Genomic DNA, 16,636 nt, shown 5'->3' on the forward strand with positions numbered 1-16,636 from the left:
AATCAAGTGGTGGAGTTTGCATCCACCCCCCTGGAAATCAAGGTGTTTAAATTGGCAACAAGTGAGGGCATTTAAAATGATATGTTTTTTGCATACATCTAGCATCCTCTTCCAATTAGCTTAGCTGCACTGACTACCTAGTATTGATATGTTTCTCCCTTTCTTTCCTTTTTTTAAGTTAATTTGGATTTACTTCAGGGGACTTTGTGTGGCGTCTAAATGAGAGTGGTGGTTGTTTCCTTTTCTATCCTTGCTTTCTCATGCTAGTTATTCCAAATTGAGCTTTCCTCTTTCACTATTTGACAAATCCCTAAGTGATTTTCTATGCCCATTCCCCCAATTTGCGGCTAATATTTTCACCCTTGTCTTCCACCCTATCAGACCCATGTTGTTTCACTTCTTTCCTAGAGTTTATCCCATACTCAATCACGTGCTTGCCTTTTCGTGTTCTTATATTGGTGATGGGTTATTTTCGATGGTGAAATCATGACTAGTAAGTCGCTCTATTGTTTTTCATTTTCAAGGCCTTCTATTTCTATCGTTGAGCAATTATTGGGGTAGTTCTCTCAGCTTCCTATCACGTTTGTTGTTTTATTTTGATGCTATTGACTCACCCTCTCTCTAACCAGAGTTTAATACTTGTTGGCATGAAGGATTTTCTTGTGTCAAAAGGTGGCTTCGTAGGTGTGCTACTGTCTTTATGAGTGGTGTAAGCTGGACTATAATTATGGGGGTGGTGGGATTGTATATTACCTTTCTCAATCGTAGGAAATTTGGAGGTTTGGTTCATGGGTGGAGTTGATTTGGGGTTGTACCTTTGAATCTCTCACAAACAAGGCTAATATTGGTCATTTTTTGGATTCCTTTTTTTGGCATGCCCAACCACCATAACATGCCAGCAGGCTCAGGTCCGAAGAGGGGTTGCTTATTATCAAGAGCTAGCCCATAGATGCCACACTCATATGCATCATGTATCAATAGCTTGCTCTAGTGAAAGTTCAAGAAGGACTCTTTTAATCTAAGCGATAAACATCCTCTCATAGGACTACTCTCTCAAACATGAAGTTGTTGATTGAATGGACTGCTTGGATACCAGATACGAGACACACAAGGGGAATGCTCAATCAATACATGTAGACTATATACTTATATTGGAATTAGGTAGATGGAATTTTTATTGTGTTGGATGCTTTTGGACTCGACAAGAAATGTATGGATATCACGCACTCTCTTGAACACTTGCACAAGCATCAGAGGCATATGGACAAGAGAATGGAAAGGATTTAATGACACCTTGTTATTCCTCCAAGAGTTGGTGGCACTCCAGAGAGCTGAAATGCACCCATTCATATGCCAACATTAGATACAAATCCTTTGGTTTAGATATGTTATGATATTGGAGATGGATTTCATAATTTTTTTTTAGTTAACTTTGTAAATGGCTATTTAGGCCAATTTCTCTATCCTAGTCATTTTCTTTTTGGCTATGTTAAAATTGATGTATCTCTCTCATCTTTATGGAGAGTGTACTTTTATTCTCCCCCATAAGAGCTAACTTGAGGATATATGCTACACTGTGTAAATTTTAGTTTCTAATGATAATAGTATTCACCCAAAAAAGATCAATCTTTTTATTGTTTTTTTGCAAAAATAATTATTCATTGTAAAAAGATTTGTCTAAAAAAATTATTTATTAATAACATCATTAGTTTCTTAACCTTTAAATATCCCTTGTCATATGATGCACAATCTAAAAAAATCAACATACATATTATAAACTAATATATATATATATATATATATATATATATATATATATATATATATATATATATATATATATATATATATATATATATATAAATTAAAAATTATTCAACTATTTTTCCAACTACCAAAAAAATACAATTTATTTTGAAAAATGACAATTTATTTTAAAAAATAAATTAAAAATTAATTATACCAAAAATTATCAATACTAACTTAACATCATCTCACCCATAATTAACCATGAAACACCTCATAAATCTATCAACAACATCAATTAATGATAAATTATATTTTATTATCAACTAGACCTATCTTATCTATCACACATTTTAATCCCATCTTAATTAACTATGAAACACCTCATAAATCTATCAACAACATCAATTAATGATAAAAAAAAATTTATATATCAATTATACCTTTCTTATCTATCACACATTTTAAATTCCATCTTAATAACTAAATTATTTGATAATAAAATTAACGAAAACATACCTATCCAATCTGCATCTTATTTTCAAAATAAAAATATTTTATCAAATATCAATTCTCAATCTTACCCCTCCATCCTTTTTTTTTCATAATGAAAAAGTCTATTAACATAATAAGTACCAAAACTTACAAGAAACTCCTTTCCATTGTGTTTACTACCGATACTTGCAAGAAATGTTTGTACATTATGTCTAATACCAATATTGACGAGAAGCTTGTTTCCATGATGTCTCCATCGAAATCAATATTGTAACCAATACTTATTTATTAAATAAATGGGACAAAAGCCCTTACAGTAAGGTTGTCTCTAGCAGATACAACGCACAACGTCGCTATTATATGAATGGGATAGTACGCTTACAATACACTCAACTTCTTAAGATATTTGCAACATAATATTTATAACCATATATCCGAGCATATACCATTTAAAACAGACAGGAAAATGACGATTTCGCTTTGTTCGCAGAAAACAATGTTAAAAATTATCAGACGGCATCCTTCCATGAAGAGAAAGGAGGTGTTTCTGAGTTCATCCACGTGAAATCCTGGTGATCATCAGCAACTCGATTTCCTGAGAATCCATAATTGGATAATATATTTTCTATTTCCTTCATCTCATCAGGTGTGATCTTCACAGAAAGAGCACCAATATTTTCTTCTAAATTCTTCACTTTGGTGGTTCCAGGAATGGGCGAAATATCATTTCCCTGATGAAAAATCCAAGCAAGTGAAAGTTGACCCGGAGAACATCCCTTGCTGGAAGCTATTTCAGCTATCTTTGCAAAAGTCACCTTATTCTTTTCAAGATTCTCTTCTGTAAGCCTTGGCATTGTCTGTACAAAACATTAATACTTGGTAAAATTGTAAAAAATCTTCGACAAAACAATAAAATGACGAAATTTATCAATGCATTATAAGATAGTTTTTCCTACATTATTAATATATATTTTTTTAATACCAAATTTAAAATATACAGAAGCACAAGTATACCTTTCTAAAGTCATCATTGGTTAAATTTTCAACTGACTTTGCTCCAGAAGTAAAGAAACCCCGCCCGAGAGGGCTGTATGGCACAATTCCAATACCAAGTTCCCTGCAATTAGAATTTTAATATGTTAGTTAGTGATTCATATTACAATGCTGGTAACAATATGGCAAATCCTAACATGACCACGCCTGATCATACCTGCAGGTGGAAATAATTTCGTCTTCTACATCCCTACTCCACAAAGACCACTCTAACTGAACTGCTGTTATAGGATGAACAGCATGAGCCCTTCTAATTGTCGATGGGGACGCCTCCGAAAGTCCGATGTACTTTATTTTCCCTTCTTCTACTAATTTCTTCAGCTCTCCAATCTGTCAGATATGCATAGACAAAGCAATACATCCAACTATTTTTAAGTAAATGAAATAGTAAAGTAGAAATACTTATTGCAACATACATGCATCATTCTAAGAACTAAACCGAGGCCTATTGCAGCAGTACATACCGTAACTTCAATGGGGACTTTAGTGTCAATACGATGTTGGTAATAAAGATCAATGCAATCCACTTCAAGTCGCTTCAAGCTTGCTTCGCAGCAGGCACGAACATATGCAGGGTCTCCTCGAATCTTGAATATTCCATCGACCAAACCGGCTCCAAACTTTGTGGCTAATTGGACTTTCTCTCTAATTCCTTTAATGGCCTGCAAACCGTTATATTACAGTATATTACAAATTGCAGATGAAAACTGGTAATAGTAATTATAAGGTGTTTACTGGTTTGGTTTTGGATATAAAGTGATTAAACATAGCCATGATATAGCCCAAAAAAATAATAACAATTACAAGGTAAAAAGAGAACCACATGCACCAGCATTACCTTTCCAACGAGGATTTCGTTGGTGAAAGGGCCATAAACGTCCGAAGTGTCCAGGAAAGTAACACCTCTGGAAACGGCATGTCGGATAAGAGATATCATTTCTTGCTCGGGCTTTGGAGGGCCATAGAACGCCGACATGCCCATGCAGCCTAACCCCTGTGCTGATACTTCTAATCCTTGTGACCCCAAACTTAACCTGCCCACTGATGGTAATCCCGCCATTGCTCCGCTCTCTGCGCAGCACTCAATCAATCGATCCGGTAATATAGTACTGCTTCTTCTCGTTGGTCCTTAGCCTCGTAGATGTAGATGGAGGCAGGAGAGTTCATCAATATATAGAGTTGTGTATGTGGGGTAATAACAATTCATTTGTAATCAGTCCGTCACGGCGTTCGTCATCTGACAGTGGTCTAAAGTTGAACGGACCAACTTCAATTCATCACGGCTTTCAATCCATCTGGTCTAACATCAATTGGTTTTTGCGGAGTGAATGCAGGATCAATCGTCATGGCGTTCGTCATCCGGCGAAGTGTGCATGAAGCATCATTAAATTAACATGGGGTTCGTCATGAAGTATCACTCATTAGGTTTTCAAGTCACTCATCTTATAATATTTTTGGACATTGGTAGTATAAATTGATATAGGCGGATATCTTATATGGACATGTAGACGATTACATTTTCTAATATAATTGGTATAAGAAAATAGACTTATATTAGCTACATTAATAATTTTATGTATATTTTTTTAAGAAAATAGACTTATATTAACTATATTAATAATTTTATGTATATTTTTTTAAACACAAATTATTTATGATTATTAATAATTATATAAATAATGATAACCATATTCTTATATATTTTTATATGATTATTATACTAATATTATAATAATAATATTAACTCATAATAACAACATTAGTAATATTAATTATTATTAATAATAACTCATAATAATATTAGATTATCATTATATTATTATAATAATATAATAATAATCCCGATCGGGATGCGAGCCGACAGCTTGGAGCACATGGGTGTAGGTATGTTGGATACCCATGCACTTAATACTGTCGCCCCCCACATGCTCGAGGTGGGGGGTGTATTGTCCTTCGACATGATGGCAAGCTGGGAAGTGGGCAAGGTGGCAGGACTCGAGGAACGACAAGGTATATCGGACGAAGGGGTGGCTCAGAGCTGGTGGTGAGCGTCAGAACGTGAAGAACCAGGGCCATTGTTGTCAAACAACTGCGAACTCCGGGCATGTTATTCGGCTCCACCTCAAACTTGTAATTATGGTATCTCTGTGGTTAAGCTAGGATGTAAGGGGGTCTCTCTAGGGGATAGGAAATTGCTGGTGGCAATGGGGTAGGAAACTTCTTGTCACGGCCTAGTTTTGCATCTTTTCCCTATGTCAAATGGGTAAAACCCATGCCGGTTGGGGGGGGGCAATTGTCCACAATTAGGTTGGGATGTGTTGCACTCTGCCATCAAGGGGAGGGGGAAGCTTGTTAGTCACAGGGTAACGCAGGAAGGGAAGTGGAGTATAGATGGGGGCAGGGGAACACAGGTGGTAGGTGTCCTAGGATGCAGCCATGCCTACAATTCGCAGAGTAAGCACTGGGTTACCAAAAATTATGGGTGGAGACCTAGTTGGGGGGGAACGAGCGGTAAGATCTCTATGATGGAGGCAATGGGGGATATGAACCTGAGCCATAGCTAGTATATTATAGATTGCAACGGGGGAATGAGAGCTTGGCATGGGTAGGGGACGGTAAACCTGCATATGGCCGCAAGAATTGGAGAGGGGGAAAATGCCGCTTCAAGGGGTTGGGGCCAGGGCCTTCCCCACTAGGGGTTATGGGCTCCGACCCACCCTAGCAAGACTGTGGCGAGAACGGGTGGTGAAGAGAAACAAGGCAAGACGTGGTGTATTATTTCAATCCTGTGTTTCAAACTAACTTACTGTGGATGTCATCAGTGCTCAGGATATCAGGGTATGACCTGTGCTGTGCGAGGCCATGGATGTGGCAGAAGAGGCCCGACTCCCAAGCAAGATAAGGGGCTAAACACGTCGGAGCCACGCAAGGGAAGAAAATCTATTGAACAGCTCATAACAGAGGCAATAGAATCTTATCGTGAGGGGACAAATGAGGGCACCCAGAAGCTGCTGGAAGAATGGGAAGAAGAAGTGAAATAAGGCAGTGTGTTAGAGGAGGAGATGGGCAGCTGGAGGACCTTAGTCCCGAATCCGGGAAACACCCGTGGAAGAATCACTCAGTTTAAGCAAACTATACCTGGATTGGCTCATGAAGAGCCTATTAAGCAAGGCTTTGGAGAAAATCTTAGTTGGGATGGTAGTGACACTACAAGAATTGCTAAATTACAAGAAGGATATGGAGAAAATCCTCTTTCAGGTTCATAAACACGACATTTGGCTGGACATAATAGACCACTATATCCCTTGCATCATGGAGCTGTATGATATGCCTGGTGACTTTTCCTAGGACCCGTCACTCGTTGAATCTATCTCAGAGGATAAGAAGGATTAGAACGACACCCATGCATAATTTTGTCTTATGCGGATAGCTTTTAAATTCTATGTTGCAGTTATTAGTTTATTTAGTTATGTAGTGGTTGGTCATGAAGTAGAGACATATCTAGCTTGTCTAAAAATACTAAGACAATTTTGTTTTTGGATGGCTTATACAGCTGACTGGTCGCCAACAGACTTGGTTTCCCTTCGGGGAAAGTTGAAGCCACTCGGTTTATCTGTGTGGTGTAAACTTGTTTATATTTAATAGAAAATGAAATGGTCCTGCCAAGCTTAACAAATAATAATAATAATAATATTGTATTATTATTATAATATTATAATTATTATTATATTATTTTAATATATAATAATAATAATAATAATATAGTTATTATATTATTAGTAATAATAATTATATTATATTATTATTATAATAGTATATTATAATTATTATTATATTAATATAGTAATAATATAAAATAGTAATAATGGATAATAATATGATAATATGTGAAAATTTGGACATGATGAAGATGTAGTATTATATAATAATAATAATAATAATAATTATTATTATTATTATAGTATTATTCTTATTATAATAATACAATATATTTATTATATTATTATTATAATAATAATATATTATTATTATAATAATATATTATTATTACTCAAGGGATTAATACTAAAACTCCAAAGGATTATGAACCCGAGGGAATAATATTAAACAAAAGGGACTAATATTATAAACCCAAGGTATGCAAACCCTAAGATAAATATTAAAAATACTAAAATAAACATGGTTGAATTAATAAAGCCTAAGAATTAATATTTTAAAATCAAGCGAATAATAAACTAAATGGATTATTAATATTATAAACTCAAGGAACTAATATACCCAACCATTTAATATTATAAGCCCAAGGAATTAGTGAAGCCAAGGGATAAATATTAAAAACCTAAGGGATTAAGAAGCACAAGGGATCGATATTACAAGCACAAGAGATTAATAAAGTTGACCATGATTGATATTATAAACCCAAGTTAATAATAAACCCAAGGGATTAATACTAAAACCCAAAGGGATTATGAACCCAAGGCATTAATATTAAACCCAAGAGACTAATATTATAAACCCAATATTAGTAAACCCTACTATAAATATGAGAGACACTAAAATAAACATGGTTTATTTTCATGGTGAGACAATCCATGTTACAATGCGACATTCAACCATGGATGACCATGGTTGGCTATGATTGACAATGGTTGACCATTATTGATATTATAAACCTAAGGGAATAGTAAACCCAAGGGATTGATATTTTAAACCCGAACGAATAATAAACCCGAGGGATTAATACTAAAACCCCAAGGGATTATGAATCCAAGGGACTAATATTATAAACCCAATGTACATAAACCCTAAGATAAATAATATAAACACTAAAATAAACATGATTGATCATCGTTGATTTTCATATTGAGACAATCCTTATCGCAATTCCATGTTGGACCATGGTTGACCATGGTTGACTTCGCAATAAACCATGGTTGACCGCAGAATAATAAATCCAAGTGATTGATATTGTAAGCTCAAAGGAACAATAAACACAAGGGATTAATACTAAAACCCCAAGGGATTATGAACCTAAGGGAATAATATTAAACCCAAGGGGCTAATATTATAAACCCAAGATATATAAACCCTAAGTGGACACAATTTGTTTCATAATGTGAGATCAGACCAAGATTGACCACAATTGACCATGGTTGGTTATAGTTGACCATGATTGATATTATAAACCCAAGTTAATAATAAACCCAAGGGATCAATATTATGAACTCAAGGGAAACATAAACCCAAGGGATTAATAATAAAACCCAAGGGATTATGAACCCAAGGGACTAATATTAAAGACCCAACATTGGTAAACCCAAATATAAATATTACAAACACTAAAATAAACATGGTTTATTTTCATGGTGAGACAATCTTTGTCACAATGGACATTCAACCATGGTTGACCATGGTTGGATATGACTGAAAATGGTTGACCATAATTAATATTATAAACCCATGGGATTGATATTATAAACCCAAAGGAATAATAAAATCAAGGGATTAATACTAAAACCCCAAGGGATTATGAACCCAAGGAATAATATTAAACCCAAGGGAATAATATTAAATCCAATGGACTAATATTATAAACCCAAATATAAATACTAAAAAGACTAAAATAAACATGGTTTATTTTCTTGGTGAGACAATCCTTGTCACAATGCGACATTCAAACATGGTTGACCATGGTTGGCAGTGATTGACAATGGTTGACCATGATTGATTTTATAAACCTATGGAAATAATAAACCCAAGGGACTCTTATTGTAAACTCAAAGGAATATTAAACCCAAGGGATTAAAACTAAAACCCCAAGGGATTATGAACCCAAGGCAATAATATTAAATCCAAGGGGCTACTATTATGAACCCAACATTGGCAAACTTAAATATAAATATTACAAAAACTAAAATAAACATGGTTTATTTTCATGGTGAGACAATCCTTGTCACAATGCGACATTCAACCATGGTTGACCATGGTTGTCTATGATTGACAATGGTTGAACATGATTGATATTATAAACCTAAGGGAATAATAAACCCAAGGGATTGATATTAGAAACCCAACGGATTAATACTAAAACCCCAAGGGATTAGGAACCCACGGGAATAATATTAAACCCAAGGGACTAATATTATAAACCCAACCTATATAAACCCTAAGATAAATATTATAAGCACTAAAATAAACATGATTGACCATCGTTGATTTTCATATTGAGACAATCCTTATAACAATTCCATGTTGGACCATGGTTGACGTGATAATAAACCATGGTTGACTAGGGAAAAATAAACCCAAGTGATTGATATTATAAACCCAAAGAATCATAAACTCAAGGGATTAATACTAAAACCCCAAGGGAATAATATTTAACCCAAGAGATTAATACTAAAAACCTAAGGGATTATAAACCCAAGTTATATAAACCAAAATATAAATATAATAAACCCTAAAATAAACACGGTTGACCGTCGTCTACCATGGTTTACTTTCATATTGACACAATCTTTGTAACAATTCAACGTTGGACCATGGTTGACCATTGTTATCACAATGTGACATTGGACCATGAGACTATTTATGACATAATGTGACCATGGTTATTGACCATGGTTGACCATGATTATAAACCCAAGGAATTTACATTCAACCAAAGTATTAATATTATAAACCCTATGAATAATTTATACCCTAGGAATATGAACTCTTCGATTAATAAACCCAAGGGATTATAATAAACCCAAGGGGTTAATAATAAAACCTCAAGGGATTGGAAACCGAAGGGAATAATATTAAACCCAAGGTATATAAACCCTAAGATAAATATTATAAATTCTAAAATAAACACAGTTGACCATGGTTTACCATGACTCATTTTTATGTCAAGACAATCTTTGTCACAATGCGACATTGGACCATAGTTGACCATGGTTGATTTTCATATTGAGATAATAATTGTCATAACGTCACATTGGACCATGAATAACCATGGTTGACAATGCTAGACCATGGTTCATTTTTATAGTGAGAAAATCTTTGTCACAATGCGACATTAGACCATGGTTGACCATGATTGATTTTCATATCGAGAAATTTTTTGTCACAATGTTACTTAGGATCATGAATTCTTTTCATATTGGGAAAATCTATGTCACAATGTGACGTTGGACCATGATTGACCATGATTATAAACCCAAGAGATTTATATTAAACATGTGGATTAATATTATAAACCCTATAAATACTATTATACCCTATGAATATGAACCCTTAGATTAATAAATGGAAAGGAATAATAAACCCAAGGTATTAATACTAATATAACCCTAAGATAAATCCAATAAACCCTAAATAAACATGATTGACCATGGTCAACCAAGAGCATAAACCAAATGGATTTATATTAAACCCTAGGATTAATATTATAAATATTATGAATAATATTATAACTTAGGAATATGTGCGCTTAGATTAATAAACCGAAGGGTTTGATATGAAAATCAACTGAAGGGAATAATATTAAACCCAAGAGATTAATATCCTTTGTGAGACAATATTTCTAACAATGCAACGTTGGACCTTGGTTGACCATGGCTGGCCATGGTTGAGCAAGGCTCGTTTTCATATGGAAATTTTCTATTGCAATGTGGCATTAGACCGTACTAAAACCCCAACAATTTAATGCGAAAACCCCAAGGGAATAACATTAAACCCAAGGGATTAATATTATAAACCCAAAATATATAAACCCTCAGATAAATAGTATAAACCCTAAAATAAACATGGTTGAGCATGGTTTACCATGGTTGATGTTGAGGCAATCTTTGTCACAATGCTACGTTGGACCATGGTTGATTTTCATATTGAGAAAATCTTTGCCACAATGTGAAATTGGACCATGGTTGACCATGAATGTAAACCCATGGGATTTATATTAATATACCTAGGGTTTATCGTATTAATCCCTTCAGTTTAATATTATTCCCTTGGGTTTATATTCCTTGGGGTTTATAGTATTAATCCCTTGGGTTTCTTATTCCCTTGGGTATATAATATCAATGAGTTTAATATTAATAAACCTAATGAATTGATATTTTAAACCCCAAGGGATTAATACTAAAAACTCTGGGGAGTATCATTAACCCAAGGGAATAATATTTAAACCAATGGATTAATACACATTGTGAGACGATCTTTCTCACAATGCAATGTTGGACCTTGGTTATGTTGGACCTTGGTTGACAAAGATTTATGTTCATATTGAAATAATATTTGTCCGAATATGACATTGGACCATGGTTGACCTTGATTGACCGTGGTTGACGAAAGATGACAATGGTTGTCCATGGTAGATTTTCATATTGAGACGACCTTCATCAGAATGCAACATTGGACCATAGTTGACCATGATTATAAACCCAATGGATTTATATTAAACCAATTGATTAATATTATAAACCCTCTGAATAATATTATATGCTAGGAATATGAACCCTTAGATTAATAAACCCAAGGGATCAATATTATAAACTGAGGGAATGATAACCCTAAGAGATTAATACTAAAAACCCAAAGGATTATAAAATCAAGGGAATAATGTTAAACCCAAGGCATTAATAATATAAACCCAAGGTATATAAACCCTAAGATAAATGTTATAAACCCAAAAATAAACATGGTTGACCCTCATTTACCATGGTTGATTTCATACTGACACAATCATTATAACAATGCAATGTCGGACCATGGTTAACCATTGCTGTTACAAGGTGATATTGGACCATGAGACAATCTCTCACATAATTTCACCATGGTTGACATGATAATAAACCCAAGCAATTTTTATTCAACCCAAGGATTGATATTATAAACCCTATGAATAATATTATACCCTAGGAATATGAATCCCTCGATTAATAAACCCAAGGGACTGATATTATAAACCCAAAGGACTATAATAAACCTAAGGGATTATAATAAACCCAAGGGGTTACTACTAAAATCCCAAGGGATTTCATACCCAAGGAAATAATATTAAACTCAAGGGATTATAATACACACAAGGGGTTAATACTAAAACCCCAAGGGATTACAAGCCCAAGGGATTAATATTATAAACCCAAGGTATATAAACCCTAAGATAAATATTATAAACTCTAAAATAAAGATGGTTACCAATGGTTTACCATGGTTGGTTTTCATGTTGAGACAATCTTTGTGGCAATGCGATGTTGGACTATGATTTCGATATTGAGACAATCTTTTTCATAATGTGGCATTGGACCATGGTTAACGATGGTTGACCATGAGTGTAAAACCAATGGATTTATATTAATATACCTAAGGTTTATATACCTAGGGCTTATAGTATTAATCCATCAGTTTAATATTATTCCCTTGGGTTTATATTCCCTAGAGTTTATAGTATTATTCCCTTGGTTTTGTTATTCCTTTGGGTATATAATATCAATGAGTTTAATATTAATAAATCTAATGGATTGATATTATAAATCCAAAATAAATAAAACCAAGGTAATAATACTTAACCTAAGGGATTACTACACATTGTGAAACAATCTTTGTCCCAATGCAATGTTGGACCTTGGTTGACCAAGATTGGTTTTCATATTGAAATAATCTTTGTCAAAATATGATGTTGGACCATGGTTTACCATTATTGACTATGGTTGACAATGGTTGTCCATGGTAGACTTTCATATGGAGACAACCTTTGTCACAATGCGACGTTGGACCATAGTTGACCATACTTATAAACCCAAGGTATTTATATTAAACCAATTGATTAATATTATAAACCCTCTGAATAATATTATGCCCTAGTAATATGAACCCTTAGATTAATAAACCTAAGGGATCAATATTATAAACCCAAGGGAATGATAACCCCAAGAGATTAATACTCAAAAATCAAAGGATTATAGACCCAAGGGAATAATATTAAACCCAATGGATTAATATTATATACCCAAGATATATAAACTCTAAGATAAATATTATAAACCCTAAAATAAACATGGTTGACCCTTGTTTACCCTAGTTTATTTTCATACTCAAAATCTTTGTAACATTGCAACGTTGGACCATTGCTGACCATGCTTGTCACAAGGTGATATTAGACCATGAGACAATCTGTGACACAATGTGACCATGGTTAGTAACCATGGTTGACCATGATAATAAACCAAAGGAATTTTTTTTGAACTCAAGGATTAATATTATAAACCCTATGAATAATATTATACACTAGGAATATGAACCCTTCGATTAATAAACCCAATGGATTGATATTATAAACCCAAGGGATTATAATAAACCCAAGGGGTTAATACTAAAACCCCAAGGGGTTGCAAACCCAAGAGAATAATATTAAACCCAAGGAATTAATATTATAAACCCAAAGTATATAAACCCTAAGATAAATATTATAAATTCTCAAATAAACACGGTTGACCATGGTTGATTTTCTTGTTGAGACAATTTTTGTCGCAATGCGATGCTGGGTCATGGTCAACCATGGTTGATTTTCATATTGAGAAAATCTTTTTCATAATGTGACATTAGACAATGGTTGACCATGGCTCACCATGGTTGACAATGCTTGACCATGGTTCATTTTCATAGTGAGACAATATTTGTCATAATGCAATATTGAACCATAGTTGACCATGATTGATTTTCATATCCAGACAATCTTTGTCACAATGTGACGTTGGATCATGACTGATTTTCATACTGAGAAAATATCTGTCACAATTTCTCGTTAAACCATGGTTAGTCATGATTATAAACCCAAGAGATTAATATTGAACCCAAGGATTAATATTATAAACCCTATAAATAATATTATACCTTCGGAATATGAACCCTTATATTAATAAACCCAAGGGATTAATACTAAAAATCCAAGGGATTAATATTATAAACCCAATGTATATAATCCTTAAAATAAACATGGTTTACCATGGTTTTTGATTGTTGATTTTCATATTGAGACAAGATTTGTCACAATGTGACGTTGGACCATGGTTGAACATGGTTGGCCATCATTATAAACCCAAGGGATTTATATGAAACCCAAGAATCAATATTATAAACCTTATGAATAATATTATACCCTACGAATATGAACCCTTAGATTAATAAACTCAGGGGATTAACATTAAACTCAAGAATGTGATGTTGGACCATGGCTTATTTTCATATTGAAAAAATTCTTTGTCACAATGTGACGTTGGACCATGGTTGACTATTATTATAAACCCAAGGGATTTATATTGAACCCAAAGATTAATATTATAAAACCCATGAATAATTATACCTTAAGAATATCAACCCTTACATTAATAAATGTAAGGGATTGATATTATATATCGAATGGATTAATACTAAAAACCTAAGAGATTATAAAACCCACGGATCGATAAATGAATGCTTAGATTAATAAACACAAGGGATCGATATTATAAATCCAGACTAGGGAACAATACAACCAAGGGATTAATACTAAAAACCCAAGGGAACAATATTAAAACCTACCATTACTCGCTCTCTGCGCGACACTCAATCAGTCAACCTAGTAATATAGTACCGCTTCTTCTCGTTGCTCCTTAGCCTGGTAGATGTAGATGGAGGGAGGAAAGTTCATCAATATATAGAGTTGTATATGTGGCATAAGAATAATTCATTTGTAATGAGTGGGTCACAACATTCGTCATCCGAAAGAGGTCTAAAGTTAAACAAACCAATTTCAACTCATCACAATGTTCAATCCATTTGGTCTAAGATCAAATAGTTTTTGTTGACTGAGTGTAGGATCAATTGTCATGGCGTTCATCATCTGGCCAAGTGCACATTGAATAATCATTAAATCAACATGGTGTTTATCATAAAGTATCACATATTAGGCTTTCAAGTGAGTGACTGCAAAAGTAGGTTCACAGTATAATATATTGGGAGATTGGTAGGTATAAATAGTAATCATTATAAATTAGAAATTGCTTCTAAAGATGAAAAAATACACTAAAATAATTGAACATGTTTATGATGTTACTGCAAAAATATTGTAGCAAAGAAAAGATAACAATAAATGGTGGAGTATGGAGGGCAGCGAATTTGTTTAGACTTGAAATACTCTCACATTTGTGCAGATGTCAGTCTCACTCATGTTGCTCAAACCATCTGGCTAAATCATTTTTCCCAATCATACCACTATGTCAAAATATTATATAGATATTATAGCCAAGCTATAACATGAAAGGTAATGAGGAGAAACATTACCATAGGTCCTTATGGTCAATGGAGCACAAAAAGTGTAATTTCACGGAGGAGAAAATGACTAAAGTCAGTGTGTGTTGATAATGTTGTTAATGAGATTAAATAAAGAGCATTTTCACTTGAATGACTATGAGATTTCAGGATATTTTGCAATCAACATAAAGAAGGGGGTTTGTTTTAGGATTTTAGTTAGCTCCTTTTAAAAATTTTAAGTTAATTTGGAGCCATTTTCCCGGAGCCATTAATTCCAGTTTTAAAATAAAATTTAAATTTTGTCTAGCAAAGATTTGTTGGAATTGCAAATCTATGTGGTTTAGACAATCCAAGTGTCCAAATAAACTTTCAAGGTGTTCTATCCATTTATGCATTCAAAAATATTGTTTTAAAAATGAAAAGTTACACATGTTGTATAAGCATAAATACATATGCACTTATTTCTATATGTAAACTTATCCATTCATCAGTGAAATCTTTATCAAGAGTTTTAGTGTATTACAAAGTTTGTTAGGTTGCATTGACTTTTAAAAATTTTAAAAATTAGATTCGTGCCCACTAATTTGATTTGAGATTATTCCAATTCTAATAAGTTCCTCATCATAATTTATAGCATTCATTTATATATAAGAAAAATTTATTTAGCAAAATGGTCAATTACTTTTAAAAAATTTAAAAAATTATATTCCTTTCAAGTGGCTCCCCACCCACTGATTTCCTAGGGATTTGAAATTATTCCAATTCTAATAGGTTCCTCCATGATAATTTCTACATTATTATTTATAATGTTCATTTATATATATGCAAATTTTATTTAACAAAATGGTCCATTTTACAATAAGATGTGTAATTTTTTTTTTTTCTTAAGTTAAAGTTGACCCATGTCAAAACAAATGCGACTTATAATGTCTTGATGATTAGCCGTGAAAATTCCATTTGGAAAGTTGTCATGGCTCATTGCTTTGAGAATATTTTAAATTTAAATTTGATAGAAGATATTTATTTAGTATAAATATAATATAAATTTGTTTTACTTTTACTT

General features: G+C 33.3%; 1 protein-coding gene across 1 annotated transcript; it reads right to left on the reverse strand.

Moving 5' to 3' along the window:
- Positions 1–2,509: 2,509 nt before the first annotated feature.
- LOC149212521 (putative aldo-keto reductase 2) lies at positions 2,510–4,451 on the reverse strand. The gene is made up of 5 exons (XM_089391870.1): positions 4,133–4,451; positions 3,759–3,956; positions 3,452–3,624; positions 3,256–3,358; positions 2,510–3,098 (listed from the first exon to the last, which is right to left on the reverse strand). The coding sequence occupies exons 1-5, from the start codon at positions 4,352–4,354 to the stop codon at positions 2,751–2,753; spliced, it is 1,044 nt and encodes a 347-aa protein (XP_089247996.1). The 5' UTR covers positions 4,355–4,451; the 3' UTR covers positions 2,510–2,750.
- Between the last annotated feature and the right edge of the window lie 12,185 nt (positions 4,452–16,636).

The sequence above is a fragment of the Pinus tabuliformis genome, chromosome 1_1 (assembly GCF_031772625.1).
Source record: "Pinus tabuliformis cultivar Carrire ecotype Pingquan chromosome 1_1, CPIR1, whole genome shotgun sequence".
NCBI lineage: Eukaryota > Viridiplantae > Streptophyta > Pinopsida > Pinales > Pinaceae > Pinus > Pinus tabuliformis.

Coding starts and splice junctions, on each gene's coding strand:
- LOC149212521 (XM_089391870.1), bottom strand. CDS start 4,354: ATGGCGGGATTACCATCAGTGGGCAGGTTAAGTTTGGGGTCACAAGGA. Junction 3,359..3,451: donor GAAATTATTTCCACCTGCAG/GTATGATCAGGC, acceptor TTCTAATTGCAG/GGAACTTGGTATTGGAATTG. Junction 3,099..3,255: donor CCAATGATGACTTTAGAAAG/GTATACTTGTGC, acceptor TGTTTTGTACAG/ACAATGCCAAGGCTTACAGA.